The sequence below is a fragment of the Tripterygium wilfordii genome, chromosome 22 (assembly GCF_013401445.1).
Source record: "Tripterygium wilfordii isolate XIE 37 chromosome 22, ASM1340144v1, whole genome shotgun sequence".
NCBI lineage: Eukaryota > Viridiplantae > Streptophyta > Magnoliopsida > Celastrales > Celastraceae > Tripterygium > Tripterygium wilfordii.
In genome coordinates this window covers 11,036,300-11,056,862 of record NC_052253.1, presented here as the reverse complement: position 1 = coordinate 11,056,862, position 20,563 = coordinate 11,036,300, and the positions used below count along the sequence as shown (strand labels likewise).

General features: G+C 35.7%; 3 protein-coding genes across 3 annotated transcripts; 1 reads left to right on the top strand and 2 right to left on the bottom strand.

The window, feature by feature from the left end:
* Positions 1-646: 646 nt before the first annotated feature.
* On the top strand, positions 647-2,727 carry LOC119990323. The gene has a single exon (XM_038836178.1). The coding sequence runs from the start codon at positions 1,061-1,063 to the stop codon at positions 2,141-2,143; it is 1,083 nt and encodes a 360-aa protein (XP_038692106.1). The 5' UTR covers positions 647-1,060; the 3' UTR covers positions 2,144-2,727.
* A 715-nt stretch (positions 2,728-3,442) lies between these two features.
* Positions 3,443-6,325, bottom strand: LOC119990306. The gene is made up of 3 exons (XM_038836149.1): positions 5,530-6,325; positions 4,262-5,028; positions 3,443-3,877 (listed from the first exon to the last, which is right to left on the bottom strand). The coding sequence occupies exons 1-3, from the start codon at positions 6,256-6,258 to the stop codon at positions 3,772-3,774; spliced, it is 1,602 nt and encodes a 533-aa protein (XP_038692077.1). The 5' UTR covers positions 6,259-6,325; the 3' UTR covers positions 3,443-3,771.
* An 8,899-nt stretch (positions 6,326-15,224) lies between these two features.
* Positions 15,225-16,881, bottom strand: LOC119991981 (LOB domain-containing protein 11-like). Its single transcript, XM_038838548.1, has 2 exons — positions 16,543-16,881; positions 15,225-15,900 (listed from the first exon to the last, which is right to left on the bottom strand). The coding sequence occupies exons 1-2, from the start codon at positions 16,819-16,821 to the stop codon at positions 15,544-15,546; spliced, it is 636 nt and encodes a 211-aa protein (XP_038694476.1). The 5' UTR covers positions 16,822-16,881; the 3' UTR covers positions 15,225-15,543.
* Between the last annotated feature and the right edge of the window lie 3,682 nt (positions 16,882-20,563).

The following is a 20,563-nucleotide window of genomic DNA, read 5'->3' as shown; positions in this document are numbered from 1 at the left end:
CTTATGGTGACGCCGGTCCACGTAGGTTGCCGTCCATTATTGTCAGTCATGGTAACGAAACGGCTGCCATCATTTTCCAATTTTGCCCTACTGAAAAAATCAATATTTGTTTATTAATAAATGTAAAGAAACTACTCATCTCAAGAGTTGGTTAAGTTGTTTCTTAATATTTCATATATAAGAGTTCCAAACATCTCGCTGACACTTTAAATTCATAGGTCCAAGAATTTACTTTATCGAGATGGATTCAGAGGATAAAGAAACTATTATAATTTTAGGAATCAGCTTCCAACTTAATTGTTAGGAAAATCTACTCTTTTATTTTAACTTTTGAATTCGATTCTTGTTTGAATCCATAAATAAAAATTTCATGTAGGCATTATTTAAAAGCTATTACATTGACTCATGAACTAATAGAGTGTGAGTCCAAAAGATAGTGAGAAAATATTGATAATTAGGATATTAGGAAAATAATGACAATGTTTTTTTTTTTTCTTTAAAAGGTATAAATCCCAACACTTCATTCCGATAGTAAAATTACACCTAGCTTCAATAATAGCGTAAGAATTTACACACCAGAGTAAAAAAAGAAGAAAGTAGACACCAATGCTCAACAACAAACAAAAAAATAAAAATAAAAAATAAACACGAAGCAATTGCACATGTACACACGCGACGCGAGAGTTCCGTTCCAAATTTCCAATCACGTCAAAACTCCTTCTTCTTCTTTCGAAATCCCCTACTCAACCCGTTCCGCAGTGGATCCAACTTTTTACTTTGTGAATTGGCTTCCTCATGGTCATCGCTATCAATTTTTCGTTGCTTGTTGTAGCTGCTGGCGCGCCACCCATTTCGTGTCACTCAGGTTTCTCACGTCATCGGATCTGATTATTTAATTTCGATGCCGTTAAAGAATTGGTGCATTTTGAATTGAGTATCGGGTTTCAGTTTTCGTGGATTACTGGATTGTATGTTTCTGTTTTAGTTACATTGGATTTAAAATTGCCTTGGGAACTATGTTTAATGTGATGATATTGCTCCATTTGTGAGGATCTTATAAATGGAGATTTCAACTGGGACTTGTGAGAGAATTAGATTGGATGATTTAAATAAGGATGGATCTGAGGAGATCCATTTGCGAGCATTAGAGCTAGAATCAGCTGAATTTGGTGATGGGCATAGTTATGAGTTTCGTTCAAAGTCAGCATTAGAGATTTTGAGGGAAACTGTTAGGATTCTTCGGTATAATGCCTCGGGATTCATGCTGACCGCAGTGGTGCTCATTTGCCCTGTGTCAGCAATCTTTTTGTCAAATTTGTTGGTGGATCAGTCCAGTGTGAAGAAGGTGACTGCTAGGCTTATGCTGGTTGCAAAGTCTAGTGGACTCCCTATGAAGCCTTTTATCAAACAGTCTTGTCACCAATTCTCTGAGATGGTAGTCTCATCAGCAATGTGCTTCCCTTTCTTCATCACATTTTCATTGCTATCAAAAGCTGCGGTTGTTTACTCTGTGGATTCCACTTATTCAAAGAAACAAGTTGTTTTTTCAAAGCTCTATGTGATGCTTCGCAAAATTTGGAAGAGACTTGTTTTAACGTATGTGTGGGTCTGCATGGTGATTGTTGGTTGCATCACAACATCTTCCATTATTCTTGTGGCAGTATGTAGTACAGTTTCAGTAATTGGGTTTTCACCCGATTTAATTGTATTCGTGGCAGTCATGCTGGGACTTGTATTCTCAGTTGTCCTTGCCAATGCAATTATTATTTGCAATACTGCTATTGTAATATCTGTATTGGAGGATATTTCTGGACCACAAGCATTGCTCCGGGCTGGAATTTTAATTAAAGGTCAGACTCAGGTAGGCCTTTTGATATTTCTGGGATCAACAATTGGAATGACATTTGTGGAGGGGTTGTTTGAACATAGAGTGAAGACATTGAGCTATGGAGATGGGTCTTCCAGGATTTGGGAAGGGCCTCTTTTGGTGATGATGTACTCATTTGTGGTGCTTATCGATTTAATGATGAGTGCAGTTTACTCCTTCAGTTGCATATCTTATAGCATGGAAGCCTCAGATGGTGAATGTGAGTCAATTCTAGAAACCATGGCTGTCTCTCCTGAAGCAATAGCCATTGAATGACAATGCCTTGTAGATTGGTCTATTCTCTTGTGTAGTGTGTTTGAGTTGATAACTTGCAGATGGGTGCTTCCATGTAAAGCTTCAGACATTGTTGCCAACAGTATGCCTTTTCTAGTGCAAGGAAAAGTTTACCGCTTCTTTGGTAAATGTTCCATCGAAAGTTGTGGCTGGTGGAAACAACATGTTGTTGGTTCAGTGCAAAATATCATTACAATGGCTGGAGAATGAATGAAAGGTATGGGAAGCTTTATTATGCAACATGGACAAAGTAGCAGCCGTCTTTGAAGGACTCTTAAAAGCAATGGCCCGTCGTCCCCTCCCAACCTCTTCCTTGTGATATATTACTAACTCATGCACGGTGGAACCACTTTGTTAATTCATATGATGGGCAGTTTTGTTATTCTCTTGGATTTCAGGTGGTCTGAAGGGTGACCAGAACCCTCAATACTGGCTTAGGGAACTGACTACACACTTTTCCCATCATCTGGCTGTATCTTGTTTTTTGATTCATTCCTAGATAGTTGTCATCTCTGTTATCAACATCACCCAATTTATGATAAAATTTGATAGGCCGTATTTCATCATGAGTAGTTGAGTACTATATATCTCATACTGTCATACTGATTACAAGATTAGCAGTAACATGCCATGTAGAGGTGTTATGGTGCTGCTCCTGCTTTTCTTATTGTTTGATAGGTATCTTTTAAATTGGTAGTTTTTATTCCCTTCAGATTACTGTAACTTGGAGCAACTTCATTTTCATTTTTGCCTAAATTGGCGACTCTGTACTTGTGAACATCACTCGGCCAAGAGGGTTGAGTTTCTCTTTTCTTAACACTAGTTGAGCTTTAATCTAATTCTTACGTTTCCCTTTTCTTTCCATTAAACTACTTGAGTTTTCCATCTACCTAACTTGCCAGTTCCTTTTGTCCTGTTTCCTTCACACTTCTTGAGTTTTTCGTCTACTTCACAGTTCCTTTTCTTTTCTTTTTTAAAACTGCTTCTCATGGTTTTACCATTATTGCAGCTCCTTTATAGCCTTCAAACTTCTTGGGTTATTCAGTCATCATGTTGTCACACCACCTTGATTCTTAATGCTATAGAACTCCAAAACAAGATCCCCATTTTATCTCAAATCTATGTAACATTTGAATAGTCTGTCATTGATTATAAATTCACATGTAAGACCCACTTAATATGCAACACTTCTTATTAATTGGGAGTAAAATAAGGGATATGTTTTGGAAGTCTCACACATTATCTTCGATTTCATACATCCTATATAAACACAATCCGAGATATAAAAACATATGCGACCAAGTCATTGGCATGCCAACTTGAGTTGCTCTTGGACATGCATATAGCATATACCTTTCTGCTTGTTTCATTCGACAAATCATAGAGATCAACCACGAGCATAATGGATAATTGGATATACAAATACGAGGTACCATACCTCAATAAAAGCAGCCAAAAAACCCAACCTTTGGAGGAACCAACAAATCATGTTCAAGAATCTAGAGTTGATCCTCAATTACATTTACTTGACTGTCGGGTTTCCCTAATACCTTTGTTATATCCAAAATATAAATAAACGGGAAGGAAAGCAGAGATCCGAGATCTTAAGATCATTGCCTACGTATAATGTTTCGCTCATCCCAGATTGGACAAGAACATGTCGGCTTTTTGTTCTTCCACTCAGCACCACAAGTATAGCAAAACTCATGTCCACACCTACACAAAACCAGTAAGCATGAGGGAGAAGCATAAATGTTGGAGTAAAGATAAAAGACCATTCAGTGGATATAAGAACAACTGAAATGAAGGTTGAAGTCAATGGAGGAAAGAAACAGAGATAAAACAATCAGAAATTAGATTAGCTAAGAGTAAATCACATAGTTAACCCTGGTAGCCTTATTTTCTTGCAACTTGCAAATGAACCGTATGATCCACAATCCTCTAGGACAATAGTCAAGTTCAATATGTTGATCTTGAAGCCAATTGTTGCAACGCATTCTTATCTCTAATAAATATTGATACTTAACATTAGATTACAATCAGAGCAACAAGAATCACTACTATAAGTTGCCCAGATCGATAGAAGAATGCAAATTGTACCTGCAATAGATGTGGTAGCAACCAAATGCAAGTTCCACCATATTGTTGCACTTCACACATTGTCGCCATAGTTTCTTCTTGGCAAGAATATTGAGCATTGCATCTTCGGTTTTGGGATTTGACTGTTGGTATTGCTGGCAAGTCATATTATAGTGCCATGGGGCCTTGCATTTGATACAGAAGAAGTATTGGCATTTCACACATTTCCTGGCCCCGGAACTTTCAGCACCAATACACCAAGGTTTTGTAAATTCCAACACCTCATCTTTTGACATTAACGCAGAGCACCTAACATGAGGGCAATAAACTCTCTCTGTAACAGCTACCGAAGCTTCCTTTTTCCGTTGGCTCATCAATGCCACTAGTTTAGGATCCAGGAATTTTCCACAACTGTCAATGCTCACCTCAGAATTACAGTCAGCATTAGGGCATTTTGCATCAATCCCATCAAGCAACTTAACTTCCACATGCTGCTTCATACAAGAATAACAATATCTGTGCAGGCAACCATCAACAGAAAATATCTCATCTACATCTGTATCTTCAAAGCATATTAAACAAGTCTCCTTCAAACTCTTGCCTTTGCTAGTTTCTGCAGGCCATGTAATTTGAGAAACTATTGCATGTCTTGCAAGCTTGAAAGCAAACTTAATCTCATTACGTTCCACCAGAGATGGCTGGAAATATTCAAATTTTCTTTGAAGATGAGCCACCTCATCGATTAATTTGGCAATCTTGCTCTGTTTTGGCTGCAACCTCCTTGTGACCTGTATTCAGATACCCAACAACTTTTATGACAAGCAGTATATAAATATCAATTGAAAGGACTTTCATCAACCGAGAAACATTAATAGAATTTCAATGTCATTGTCACAAAGTAAAAATGTCTCTTCATGGTTTCCAAGTTCAACCAACCCGAACACTGTAGCAGGTAGTCGTTCTTACTATCATACTTGTCAAAAGATCTCTAAACTATGTGTTTCATCCACTTCCAACTTTCCTGTCATTTTCTAAAACCCATATGCTGACCATGATCTTCAGCAGAGCAAAATCATTCTCTGTGGTTCTAAATACAGCATCAAACAATACAAGACCACAAAAGGTTATGCATAAACTGTTTTTCCAAACAATATAAGACACTAACATCCAATAATTTTGACACAAAATAAATCACGGATCATTCAATTTAATTATTTAACAGAGGTTAATAATGAAAAACTTAAAAAAAAAAAAAAAAAAAAAACCTAAAACAACAATGGATGACTTACATATTGGTAGACCACGTAGTCATCGCAAAAGAAATTAACCCTCTCCAAACCCAAATCCATAGCAGCACGAAGGCCCTCGATCAAGGCCTCAATCTCCGCCGCTTCCCCACTCAACCGTTCACCACCGCACTCCAAACCCTTGTTCACCTCGAATATCACATTATCTCTCGAGTCACAGATTGCAAACCCTCCCCCTGCCACAATCACGTTCATATCCCGGATCCTCTCTTCACTAACCAGGCCTTTGAAATACAGTCTAAAAACCTCCTTCTCCGACACCGGCTTACTACTCGAAGAGGAAGAACACGCATTTTTAACGTCGTAGGGCCTTTCATAATTGTCACCGTACTTCTGCCACTCCTGCTCCGGTACGCTCATGAGATAGCTCGAGAACTGTTGATCGTGAATCCGACGGTCGAGATCCTCTCTCATTTGTCTCATCAGTAACTCGCGCTGTTCGAGATCACTGCGTTCCAGTTCGAACCTGTCGATGTCTTCGATAAGAAGCGAAACGTAGTCGAAACTGTCGTCTTCGGGAATCAAAACGGTGTCCGCTGGAGTAGATTGAGAGGTGCAAGGGTGAACCGAAACAGACGCGTTAATGGCTTCCTGCATTTGGAGGTTGTAGGCGACATCGAAGTCGGAGTCCAGGGTTTTGGCCGCCAAGAACTCCCTGCGCTGCTCTTCCACCAAGAACTGGAAATCGCCTTCCTCTGCACGCTTTCCCATTTTTTTTTTATTTCTCTCTCTGCCCCGGTGGGGGGATTTTATAGGGATAGTGAAGGAAACCCCCACATCAAGTTCTTTTGACGGCGTCGACTTGTAATTAATTTCGAAAACTTTTAGTCTTTAATGACCATATCCATATATGCAAACTATAATATTAATTTTAAAAAATAAAGGGAAAAGCCCAAAATTGAAAATATATAATTGCCCCTTTCTTTCTTTTTTTGTGTCTTTGAAAAGGATATAAGCCCCAATAATTCACTCTATAATAACAAAGTTACATCTATCATCGCGATAGTAACCTAAAAAATTACGAACCGAAGCCAATGAAAATAAACATCAGGACTCAAGAACAAGAAAAACAAACATCGGATAACATCGTGATTACTAATATTGTCCCGGGATGAAACTGAACAAACTAAACAATAAACATAAAACAGACACAACACACATGGACTATATCTAGGTTCTTGACTTCCCCTTCATAAAAAAATATCGATCTCCACCAGATCTAGGAGTTCCATCAATGTACATAAGATATGTGTCGTTGAAACGAACAAGAAGAATTGGGATGGTAAAGAAACCCTTAAACATTCCTTACTAAACTCAAACAAAGAAAAAAAATAACAAATCCATAATACAAGAGAAGGGTAGATCTATACCAAAAGGAGGAGGAGGAAGAAAGTAGAAGGCTCGTCATCATCCTCTTTCCTTATCTTGAAAAAATAACTTCTAAACCTTTTTTAAAAGGGTCATGAACCTAATTGTATTCATTTACCCAAAGGGTAAGAGAATTTGAGGCCCTAAGGCACTCGCGCCACCATATAGTCAATAGAACTAAAAAAAGAAATTTATAAATAACGGCCATCACCAAGGACACCATATTACTCTAGATATTGCCGAACAACCGTCGAAAAACACCTTATTTTATATACATCAGGTTACATAGACTGAACAAAAAAATATCAAACAAACAACACCATGGTCCTAAGTCAAAGATCTCGACTTTCCCTTCACCAATAGAGGTCGATCTCCCTCAGATTTGGGAGTCTCACGTTATGAACCAAATGTATGTCGTTGTAGTACACCAAAAATGTCGATGACCGAAGATTCACGATGGATGAAGGAGATTTAGAGTTTGAGAGAAGAAACACTTAATCAAACTTTATACAAACTCAAAACATGAAAAAATAAAAATAAAGAAGTGGATCAAAAACAGTGACACAAAATAGGAGGGAAGAAAAAGAATCTCCACCTCTAAGGAAGACAACGAGGAGGGTGCGGATCATGGCTGCCCCGCCCCTACCCTGCATGTGGGGCAATATTTAAACCCCATCCCCCCGTTACAACCCACGGGTTCCCGCGGATCCCAGCCCCGCACGAAAATCTTTGCCCATGAATTTTTTAAAAAAGTTTTATCAAAAATAGAACTTGAGACCTCTCAAGTAAATGACTAGTACTCATACCAACTAAGCTACTTAATATTTTTTTGATTGAAGAAACACAATAATTCAATACATTGTATTAAAAAAACCATTACTATTAAAATGAGATCTAAAAATAAAAATATTTTATGCATGTGGTGTGTATATATATACATATATAATTATTTTCTATATATATACATGTATAGCGGGGCGGGTTGAGAGGCAAACCAGTCCCCTCCCCGCATGAGGGTTGAGATTTCTTGCCCTGTCCCCGCCTCGCATAAGGCTCAAATCGGGAGAATCCACGTGGGTCAGATCGGGTCGGGTCGGAGCGGGCACAAATTGCCATCCCTATCCACCTCCTCTTCCAAAAATCAATTGAGAGATAATTGTCCCTTTCTGAACCCTACGTCAAGAAACATTAATTTAATTTTAAAAAGGGATAAGTATAAGGGAAGCCCCTGAACTATCAAAAAAAGGTCAATTGAGCCTCTAAGCTTTTTTTCGTGCCAAACCAGCCCCTCAGCTTTAAACAATGGATCTCGTTAGCCCTTCTGTCCATTTTTTCGTTAAAATTGCTGATGTTTAATTTTTATTCTTTTAATATTATTTGATGTGGCAGACACATGGTGTTAGCGAGTGAAATATTGACACATCTCATCATTTTATTTATTATTCAAAAAATTAAAAAAGCTTCCATCAAAAGCCCTCATCTTCCATCTAAAGCTGTATGAACCTCCATCTTCGGCAACTATTTTATCTCAAAGTTTCCATCTCCGATGACCTCACTCCGGACTATATTTCAAGTTGGATCTGTGACACCCAAAATCGGTGTTCTCCTCTTCACTCTCATTATCCTCCTCTCTCTATCCTTCACTACCGCCATTACCAACAGCCCTGGAGCGTTACATAGACCCGGGTCGGTGAAGACTTCAACAGGAGGAGATGCTTGAGATCCATACACACATATTCGGGTCGGTGAAGCTTGAGATCCATAGTAATTGGGGGAAAGCAATACAAGTCCCAATTCCACTGCAAATCAAAATTCTAAATGGAATAGGGTTGCAAATAAAAACCCAGATCATAGTGATTGGGGGAATCTTACATGAAAAGGATTTTGGTACTTTCTCCATCACATCGAAAGAGATTCGACGGCAGAGGAGGAGAATGAGGCAAATTAGGGTTCTTCAATTTCCATACTTATCCCTTTGAAGGAGCTGTTGACGTCGGCGAGAGGATGTAGGAGGAAGAGAGTTAGATTTAGAGTGTGTTTGGATTAAGGGATTTGGGAGGAAGGGAAGAGAAGGGAAAGGGAAGGAAGAGAAGGGAAAGGAAGAGAATGGAAGGTAAAATAGTTTTTCCTCTCCTATGTTTGGATAGATAAAAAATAAATGAAAGAAAATTGGTTTTATTTACTAATTTATCCTTACATTTTTATGTTTAAGTATTATGTACAAGGGTAAAATAGGTTTTTAACTTATAAATAACTTAATTAGTATCCCTTCCCTCCTAATGACTCCACTTTGGAGAGGAAGACTTTTGACAAAAATTTAATGAAATCTTCCCTCCAATTCTCCTCAAATCATTCCCCTCAATTTTTTATAAACTATCCAAACAATGGAATTGGAAGGAAACTTCATTTTCCTTCTCTTCCCTTCCCCCCAAATCCCTCAATCCAAACACACTCTTAGGGTTTTTTTATATTTTATTTTATAATGTAGCCGTTTGGGAGTGTTGTAAATTGTTGTGCTATGTTGTGAGGTATAAAACTGTGGTGCTGTGAGGTATAAAACTGTGGTACTGTGAGGTGAGTTCAAACACAGAAACTATTTGGCGCATCACTTTTAAAATTGTGGTGAGGTGTTGTGAGGTGCGTTTGACATATCTAAATTACGGCTATATTAAATGACTAATAATATTAATATAAAATCACTTAATGTTTGCATTGTATATTAATCTAAAATAAAGTACTTGACCTAAAGTATTTTACGTTACTGTATAAAGTGTTTGGGAGTGTTTATATTTTGGTGCTGTGAGGTAAGGTGCTGCGAGGTAAAAACTATGGTGCTATGAGGTGAGTTATATTGATAAAATGTGTTTTGCGTGTCACAAAAAAAAACTGTGATGCACCTCATCACAGCCAAGAAAAACAGTGCAAACATACTGCCAAACAGGCACAACATGTCAGGTCAATAATTACATGTATTTTTAATTTTTAATAAAATAAAATACATGTCAGAAAATAGTGTCCACATTAGACTATTTTAACGGCAAAATGGTGTAACGGCTAACGTGGATCACAACTGGAAGGTGAAGGGTTGGTTTGGTCCGAAAAAAAGATTAAGAACTCAACTTGTATTTTTTTGAAAGTTCAAGGGTTTTCCTGATACTTATCCCTTTTTTTTGGATTAACCAATAGGTCCCTCATTTTAAAAGTTATATATTATTAGATCCAAGCTTAAAACCAATATTTCAATAAATTCCTCAAATAAATTTGGACGAGAATGCCCTAATACCAATAAGTCTTTATGCTGACATCATCATGTCATTTTATTTTTAAACACATTTCAAAATGTTTTATCTCTCAAAATACATATCGGATTTCAAAAAAAAATTCGAAATCAACGTGAAAAACTCTTTCCCATTGTCGATATGTTTTGTTAACAATAATCAAAATGTGAAGAAAACCATAAATCCTCTGAATTTCGAGAAATTCTCTCAATTTTTTATTTGATTTTTAGAAATTCTATGAATTTATAGTTGCTTTTCAGAAATCCTTTGAAATCTCTAGTTAATTTTCAAGACTCTTTTGAATTTTATGAAAAAGATTGGCTGGAATTATTTTACCAAATATGCACCATTGAATCATTGAGTGTGGTGTTATCAGATCCAATTCAACCATGCATTGAATGATTGAGATTTGGTGGAATTGGCTGGACTAATTCCAGCCCCTATCCCCTTTCGGTAGATTTTGCAAAATTCTCTATATTTTATCAAACTTTAATATGATAATATCTTGAAAATAGAGAATAGAGGGAGAGGAGAGAGAAAGTTTCATTAATCCAGAGAGAGAGAGAGTGTGTGGGAGAGGAGAGAGAAATAGGAGAGAATAGAGAGAGAAAAAATGAGTTATTATTCATTCTTAAATAAGAGTAAAGTCGGCATTAAAATTTTATTTCACTTAAATTTGTTCTTAATGTTGTAAGCTTCAATTAGTGAAGGATTTATAGGGTTATAAACATGCCAAATCGACTTAGTGGATACACTAATCAGACAAAAAAGGGATAGGGGCTGATATTATTTTGCTGAAATTACTTGAAATTTATTAAATCTCAGCCATACATCTCATCTGATGGCTGAGATTTAAAATAAATCATTAACATCTTAAGTTATTTTATCTTTCATATTGAGCACTTGTTACACAAACTAATATATGTAAGATTCAATTTAGATTAATAAGAGTACTAAATATTCTAAAAAATATTAAGTCATCTAATTACCTAATTAATTATTCATTCCAATAATATATATGGACACATATAAGTTCAAAAGAAAATAAAAATAAGTAAATAACCAATTCATAACCATAAGACTCAAGATTGAGAATACTTGCAAATGGATCAAGCCCTTTAGATTTTGGGCCAAAAAAGAAAAGAAAGTTAAGCTTAAAATAAATAATTGTTGTAAGTTATCGATCACTTTTAATATAAAAATTGTGAGTACTGTTTCACTTTTGAGTTTTTTCTTTTCTTTTTTTAATATGCCACTACTATATCTTGTTGATTTAGGCATCAAAATGGTTAGGGCCGGCCCTGAGAAGAGAGAAGAGGAAAGATGATGGTTAATGTAATGGCAAAAAACCACCTGGGCCTAACAACTGTAGGAAGCCCACCAAGGGCCCAAACCGAAATTGGGCCAGACAACTTGGGTCGAAGGCCCGTGTCTTCTGTCGTCAAGAGACCTAGACATGCTTATCGTAATCGACGCCGAAGTCGAACAGCCTGGCTACGACATCACCACCTCACTAGCTAAGTATTCTTATTATTTCGATCGCTAATCCTGTTGACTTCTATGAATTGCCAGGACATATTGCAGGGATCAATCAAATCGACTCAACCTTGACATAAGAGGATATCCTCACCTTACCCCTGACACGCAAAGGCACAGTTAGAGCAGTCCCTGACACATGAAGCTATCCCAAGTCTTGTTATAGAGTAGCGTCAGGGTGTCAGAGTGATTTTGAAGGAAAAAGCAACCCTCCTCTAACGGTAACCTGGCTGAAGATCGAATGATCCTCATAGGGACACGTGTCCCGGAGATCACAAGATAAATAGCATAATCTCACCGAAGGTAAGGGGATCTTTTTCTTTTTGAGGCTTGAACTCTGTTTCTCTCTTTCTAGAACTACTCTCAGCAAGCTCTCTTCGACATAACCTCCAACTTGATTGTTTACTTAAATTCTAGATCTCTTGCTATTGTTTATTTCAGTATTCAATTACTTGTCCCTAAGAGTCTTCGATTATCGTGCTAACTTGAGCATCGGAGTATCTTTGACAAGTACCACACCGATGCAGAAACCTTACCTCGATCCTACTATCATAATCGTAAATTGTTGGTGGTCTAACTATATAAATCTTTAATTGTAGAGTTTACCCTCTACACTTAACACTTTTCACTATTAGATGAAATTGATGGTTAGGATTAAAGGAATTTCAAGATTAACAATTTCAGCCCCACCCATCCCAAAAAAAAGTCCTAATTTTTTTTTATCATACGTGAGATTTAGATGAGATAAAAATAAGTTAAGAACACTTTGGGATGGGAGAAAAAATAGCCGCAACTACTTTGGACTGAAGGTTATAACTAGTAGTAACAGTCTCCATTCAACATGAAATAAAAAATAAACTGCATTAAAAAAATTCGAATTTTGCTTTTCTTCAACAGTATCGGGAATAGGGGTGGTAAAACTCTGTCCGACACGGATTAAATCAAGTTTGCGCATAAGTTAAATGTCTAAAATTTGGGTCAAAATACAAAATTTTTATCCGGCTTAAAATTGGTGTCGGAATCCAAACCCATAAATCTTGTCCGCACCCTAACCCAGATTAGGTTATTGTCCAGATTTAAACCAATCCGCATTTGATCAATTAAGTATGTCTAGAATCCAATATGGATTAGGGTCCGGATATGTAATCGTGATGTTGTTTGACCTGGAACTAACTCAAAACCGATTTTTTGTCACCCCTAATTAGGCATATAATTGCAGGTCATAATGGGGCTTGGGTTTTACACATAGTGGAGACCAGGGCTTGTAAATGTTTGTAGGGGCCAGGGGGCAAATGAAATTGAAAGATGGGCTTTAAGGCCCAAGAGTTGGGTCCTGAAGATCATATCCTCATATCAATAGCTAGTCAACAGATTAACGGTCGTTGTCACGATATGGAACAAAATTTATAAATTTAACTAGTTTTCTAGAAACTTCATATATAATCGAGTTTAATCATAATTTGTTTGGCAATGAACCATAATCCTCGTGGACAATAAAAATCTATAAAGAGAACACTGTTTAACTTGGGTAATAGCGTAGGTTCGTGAATTTTTTTTGGGTTACATCGTATGAATTCAAGAGGTTTTAATGTTGATTCTCATTAGGAGTAATATTTTTGTTATCACGAATTGAGTTTTGACCTAACTTATAAACGAGTACAATACATAATAGTCCATACGGACAATTTTGAATTTTAGTATTTATTCTTAGCTAGTTCGTTAGAATTTGCACATATTTTTGTCTTCATGTAGTGAAAATTATAATCCCAATAATTTTTCATGGACTTTGAAACCTTCTCATATAGATTTGCTTAATTAGTTTGGTATAGTGTGACTTTTTTAGTCAAAAAGAGCACAATATGTTCCCGTTCAACCCCATACAATACACAATTTTGTTTTGTTCTTTTAAAAATGTTAGGGATCCCAATAAATGAGATCTCAATCAGAATCAATCTTGACCATTAATTGATATGTATAAGAGCCCACAAAATTTGATACACATCAATCAAAGGACATGATCATTACTGGGATGACTGAGATCCCATTTACTGGGATCCCTATCACTTCTGTGTCTTGTTTAGTTAAAAAAAAATTCGCGATTGAAATATCGATTGCTTTGAGTTTATATCTGACGGTTTAGAATAATCATAAAAAATTCATGTTGAATTTAATTTTTATTTCGAATAACAAAAACACATCGTTGGATTTGATAGAATATTAAATTTTACAAGTTCATGATTTTTTTTTTAAATAAAATGATTTTTTATAACGTGAAATTCACCCAACTGTCAACTAGACAATTGATTGATATATTTTGGGCCTCATGAAATACACCACAATTCTCATGGACTAATTCAAATGTTGATCAAATAATTTTTTTTTTGATAAAATGTAATTACAGCGGGGCCAGGCACTCAGTTTTTATAGCCCCAAAAACGCGTTTAGTGGAGACAAATGCCATTATTACCAACAAAAGTAAAAGAATCTAATTATGTTGGAAGTCGTAAGACAAAAACACGTACATACGTGCAGCAGTTTCAACCGAATGTTCGTCTCATATTAACAATGGAGAGTGTTTTAGGACAGATTTTCCATGTTGAAATGATGAGATGGTACGCAAAAGTGGTGGATTAATGATAACTTTACTTGAAGGTGTCGCGATTAAGACAGTGTAACTGTGTGGTAACTAACATTTACTGTAGAGATCGAGACTGGTCGTATGGAGTACTGGATTGATTAGGGAAATATTAACCTTAGACGCAGCTAACAAGAGAAGTACTAGACCAACTCTCTTTTTTCTTTTTTTTTTTGAAACAGGGGTTTGGAGAGGGAGCAGGACTCGAACCCACGTCCTAATGGGTGAGTCAGTCCCTAACATATAACGTGATTGTAGTTCAATCAATGACTCACTTGTAGTATTGGACCTACTTTGGTGCCTAAAACAATTGATATCGAAAATCCGTTACGTTTTACCTCCTTTATATTTTAATTCCATAGTGAAAATTTTACAACACATGAGCATTTTTTTTTATAGCATAAGATTACCTTTTTTTCAAGGGGAATTTCATACTTATCGTAATTTTTCATTAGAAAATTCAGCCTAAACACTACAAATCAATATTTTTCGTTTTGAACCCACATGATTTTGTTTTTCTTGAATGCTCCCTATTATTTCTTTAGGCCTAGAAAACGTGTTGGTTATGTGAGAGAGATTGAACCTTTGCTTATTTATATATAATAATGTATGTTGTTTGGTTGGCTTACGTCAATCCGATGTGAGATAAAGGCTTGACATTTTTGGTAAGTGCCACTATTCTTGAACTCGCTGTGGACTAATTAAACATGGTTTTTAATTGAATTAAATTAATTTTAAGGGGAATCAAACTAATTACACTTTAATTGAATATCCAGAATAGCCTAGACAATGATTCCATATAGCCAAAGCAAAGGTTGATATTTGGTCAAAAGATCGTTTGACGAATTGATGATACATGATACATCAATTTGTTAATTAATTATAGTAGGTGACCGAAAAGTTACAATAATCAGCGAACAATTGGACTCGGAACAAAGACTTGTAACAGAAATTAAACATCATATATGGAAGAAGGAAATGACCCATCAAAGAGACGTTTGATTGTCCTTCAACTCCTCTTTCCCATTAGAGCAATTATTAGCTCTTGAGTTGGGATGATTTCATTGGAACATCTCTGAAATATTACTACCGGTTAATTAACTAACAATCCATATTTTTTTTGGTTCAAATCTCGGAAACAGTCTCTTCGCGGACAAATTGCGACAAGTCATGATTTTATCATGTCCAGAGTGGTTCCCAGAGTGACGCCAAATTGTTATCGTCGAGGAAGCAAGGGTTGCTCTGGTAACTCTCTGGAGTACTCGTAATGAAGTCGTCGACGGATTGTTGAGATGAGGAAGGCTGAGGGGATTGTTGTGACATTTCCATGTAAATTAAGGCCACAAGGTTGGCTTTCTGGCATTGGATGTTTGCTATTTCTGCTTGTGCCTTGGCTAATTGTGCTTGGAGCTCCACAACTTGTTTTTGTAGTTGAAAGATTGCCCCTGCACACCCATAAACTGGGTCTCTGATTCTTGCACTTGCTTCATAAACCATGCTGCTCACTGCATCTGCCCTTTGAGATTCAGGCAGTTCCTGAAATTCCCCAAAAATATCAACAACTAATTAGAGAAGGGTACCCATATCACAATTAAAGAAAAGGTTGTTATAAAAGGAAGGGGATGTTTTTGTAATTCAGTAAAATTTGGTGTGGCTCCCTAATGAGAAAGTAAATAATATTCGGTGATTCTGGTTTGTCTGTCACGTGGTGATGTGGTATATCAGGACCAATAATATTGTGACATTTTATGGTTTTTTTTATGTCTAATCATGGGTTTCAAATCTCAAATCATGATCAACTTCCTATGACATGCCATTGGTCCTGATACACTACATCAACGTATGACATGACATATCAGGATCATTGAATATTTCCTCATAAGAAAAAACTACTCTTGTTAAATTGTTTTCAATTTGCCATTGAAGAGAAGTCTGATTTTTGACCATAAACTATGCCCTACGAATTAAAGACGTCTAGACACACTTGGACAAGTCATGCTCTATGGTTTACCAAAACAACCACGGCACTTTGTCCTGTCTTCACAAGACTAAACATTGTGACCAATGACTTTGACTTGTATCCGAGGTAATATTAACTTGCAAAACCAAATGTAAATGTAGTCTACATGGGTTTAGGCTAAATATGGAAAATTGAATATATGGGGTAGCTAAGCTTACTTGCAAGAACTTGATGATGTTGCTGGCCCCGAACACACGGTGGGCGATGGTGAACTTGGCTGGTTCAGTGGGTGGAAAGTAGGGTGCCAACACACATTTCTCCGCACACCTACGCCGCAAAATCTTACAAGCAGCGCACGGACTAATCACGACGTGCGGAAGAGGAGTTGAAGGGGAAGAAGGGGAAGATTTAGGAGAATTAGATTGTTGAGGAGATGAAGCATTAGCGGTAGCAGCAGCAGCGGTGTCACTATTCTCCATCTCCATCTCCATCTCCATCTCCCTCAAAGCCTTTTCTTTTACCTTTCAGTTGTGGACTTGCTTTTGAGAGAGCGTGTAAGCGTATGTGTGGGTGCTTGAAGCATCAAATGGGGAGTACTATAAATAAGCGATTGGGGGCCCAAAGAAGGTGCGTCATAGTATTGGAATATTTGATATTTATCTCGTTGCGTGGCTGCGGCGTTTTTTATAAAAAAAAATAATAAAATTATTTACACATCACTAAAATATTAATTTTACGTCACTAATTTTACATCACGTTTAAAATATTATAGATTTACACAAAAAATTTATAGGTTTATACACAAAATTTTAATGAATAGATCAAAATACCCTTGATTTGCTAAATATTAGGAAGAATATTGTCAAGTTTACACTTTACACACATTGTAACCATAAGCCACAATTGTCTCTTCCCCACCCCCTTGCCAATTCATCATTACCATACAGTAGCTTCCACCGTTTATACACACCAGCGTCTACTTGCAATTCCGACCAAGAAGATGTCCATTATCAAGGTCAAACAGTCAGAGGTTAAATAGAGGAAATGCCTTGATTTGTAAATCTTTCGAATATGTATATTACTTCTAAAAATCTGTCAAATTGAACAAGATCGATAAAATAATTGTTACATAGTATTAGTGTGTGTATAATTATGGTGTAGACTTAGTACCTTTTAATTTAATATGTAAATATAAATTTATTTTTTATTTTTAATTCAAGGGTTAATATGTCATTCTTTAATAATGTATTTATGTAAAATTAAAAAAATTTAAGTGTAGTGTAAAGTTAGTACTTTAGTCTTGTGCAAATAAAATATCTCTCTCTTTTTTTTTAACTCTAAATCGTTTGAGGATCTGTTAGCTAATTCGCTATACGTTTCTATTCGATTAGTTAAATATTAACAACTTAACATAGATAATCTAGGATTTAAGACTTAAACAACAATATTGTTTTATGTGAGAATTATGTCAAGACTTGTAGGTCTACATTATATAAGGAAAGATACAGTTTTTCTAACACAAATGACACGTTTTCAAGTTTTTTATACCTAAATTGATGTGTTTGGGCTGAATTTTCTAATAAATTATGAACATATATTAAAAAAATTCACTCATATTGTTCTCTTGCCGTTTACCACTACAGGAACCCTTGATCAGAGAACATCTCACATCAAAGCATGATTAATTAAATTGAACCATTTGGATGATAATCTAGTGGTGAATTTCTTTGCAATCAAATCGTATGAACTCAAAAGGTTCTGAGTTCAATTTCCACCCTTGTGGCCGGTCACGCGCTGTGATTTGACCTAACTTACCTTATCGTCGAATGGGAAACTTCTCGATTAATAAAAAAATAATTAATTAAATGGGATATGTCTCAATTGGTCAATTGTTAGAAGGAAAAAAATAAGAGGGTGAAGAGACTTGGAAATTGACCGGACCTACTAAATACTATACGATTAGTCCATCCCTAGATTAACAGTGAAGCATTAAATTAGTGCATTTTTTTTTTGCCACTGATTCTTAATTTATTTTTTATATTTGATTTGTCTTTATAATAAAAATAACAGCATTTTTATTAATCTCAAATTCAAACCTCTGTGATTGTTCCTCTTCCTCCCATTGTTTTCAAAGAAATTTGTTTTTTCCTTTAAGCAAAATTTCTTATTGGTTGTCAGACTTTTCAATAGAAGTAGCTTTTCAAATGAGAAAACCTTGGCACGCAGAGTCTCTATCCATCTTTCTCGGACGACAAACACAGTTTTTTTTTCTTCCACCCAATTAACAGAAAAGTCATACTATAATAAGTATATGCCAAAATTTCATAGAAATTTAATTTGAAATCCCCACTTAAGGCGGAGAAAAACTGAGATTATAATATTAAGCGAAATAAAAACACGTGTTATAAAGATTTTTTTTGGATCGAGAATTACATCATATAAGTTTATCATTTGAAAATCCAATATGAATCTAAATTCGGACGTTAGGCTTGCATACATAAAAATTTCTCACTTAAAGACAGGGTTGGGACAAAGCTCAATGTGTGGTCACAGAAGTATTGTTCCCATTGAGAATCGAATTCAGAATCTTTCGAGTCCATATAATTTGACATCAGATAAATTCACTGGCTATCAGTCAAATGGGTATGTTCCCATAGCATATTAATTACTTAAAAAATAACAAAAATAAAATAATCTTTTTTTTTAGAAGAATCTTCATCATATTGAAAAAAGAAAAGAAAAGAAATAAAGTGTATTATTTTTTAACCATTTTTAGGCAGAAGTCAAATGGTCTACACCAGAATTACTTTATGCCTAATCAACCTTTAACAAAAATGACAAATGGCCCAAGTTTTTGCTGCCACCACTTGGACAATGCTATCTTTCTACTCCCATAACCACCTACTAAATACACCCAACCATTGAGTATTTGATTGCCAAACTACCACAAATATATTTACATATTTTTTTGGTACCCGACAATAACAGCCTACAAGTTGTCAAAGTTCACTATTCGGACATCTGATATGAGGTTAAACTCAAGCCATCAGGCCTACACGTGTAGAAATTCTCCACCCGATGACAGAGTAAGTTGAATCTAAACCTAAGGTATGGTCACAAAGATATTACTTATAGTGAAAATCGAATTCAAGATCTCCCAAGTTCATACTGTCTGTTCCAAAGACACAAATGTAATGACATGCATATGAGAGACATAGATGAGGTAAGGTTGGTGGAGAGAGCTGGTCAACTCGTCGATGAAGTGTGAAGACTGTTGGCTGTTCCTGAGAAGACCTAATTAAGCTGCCATTAACGATTGTGACCGGCCAGTTTCAGTCCTCTTAAACAAAGTATAAATACAATAGTGGACTATTAGGTATAGCACTTTTTTGTAATATTCTTCAACAAAAGGGCAAAAAAAAAGAAGAAACCCATAATATAGGAATGCTCTCATGAGATCTTAAAGTGAGGTTCTATAATGAGGTCTTAATTTTTAGGGATAAAAACATTTTTAAAAAATATATTTATATTTTGATCGGTCTTACAAACCCAATGACATTTTTTTTGTTCGAAACAAAAATCAAATTCAACATTAAAAATGCATGATAATTTTGGATCGTTGAATATAAAATAAAAGATATTTCATACTATTTTTAGGTTGCATTTGATTTTTGTTACGAACAAAAAATATATCGTTGGATTCATAAAACAGATCAAAACAGACATATATTTTTTCCAGATTTTTGAAAAATATTTTAGACCTTAAAAGTGAATCCAAGTTAGGATCTCATTTTTAGACCTCAAGAGAATATATATATATATATATATATAGCCATCAAGTTGCAATCTAAAGATAACCAAAAATTCCACTTTATAGAAGAAAAGAACATAAATGTAAGAGGTTGAATTTAATTTGCCTTGGAGGCAGTTGGAGTTGACAATATTGTCCTTCCCATATTACGTGAATATATATATATATATATATATATATATATATATATAAATTCTCCCATGTGAATCAAAAGTGTGAACCTACTTTTCAACCATACATGTGATGAGTTCCACAAAAAATTTATATTCTCCACTTTTGTTTTGTTTTATTACAACCATTGGATTTGAAGTTCATAAAATTGATTAACACTTTTGATTCACATAGGAGAATTTATATATGTATATATATATGTATGTAGATATATCTGCCTCTCTGAAAAGAGTCTATGCCGTGTGGACTTTGATAAA

Bases quoted from the DNA above. Each gene is read 5' to 3' on its own strand.
- LOC119990323 (XM_038836178.1), top strand. From the start codon at position 1,061: ATGGAGATTTCAACTGGGACTTGTGAGAGAATTAGATTGGATGATTTA.
- LOC119991981 (XM_038838548.1), bottom strand. From the start codon at position 16,821: ATGGAGATGGAGATGGAGATGGAGAATAGTGACACCGCTGCTGCTGCT. The intron at 15,901-16,542 runs GTAAGCTTAGCT...GGGGAATTTCAG, and splicing joins ACATCATCAAGTTCTTGCAA to GAACTGCCTGAATCTCAAAG.
- LOC119990306 (XM_038836149.1), bottom strand. From the start codon at position 6,258: ATGGGAAAGCGTGCAGAGGAAGGCGATTTCCAGTTCTTGGTGGAAGAG. The intron at 5,029-5,529 runs GTAAGTCATCCA...ATCTGAATACAG, and splicing joins ACTACGTGGTCTACCAATAT to GTCACAAGGAGGTTGCAGCC. The intron at 3,878-4,261 runs GTACAATTTGCA...GGTTTTGTGTAG, and splicing joins TGCTACCACATCTATTGCAG to GTGTGGACATGAGTTTTGCT.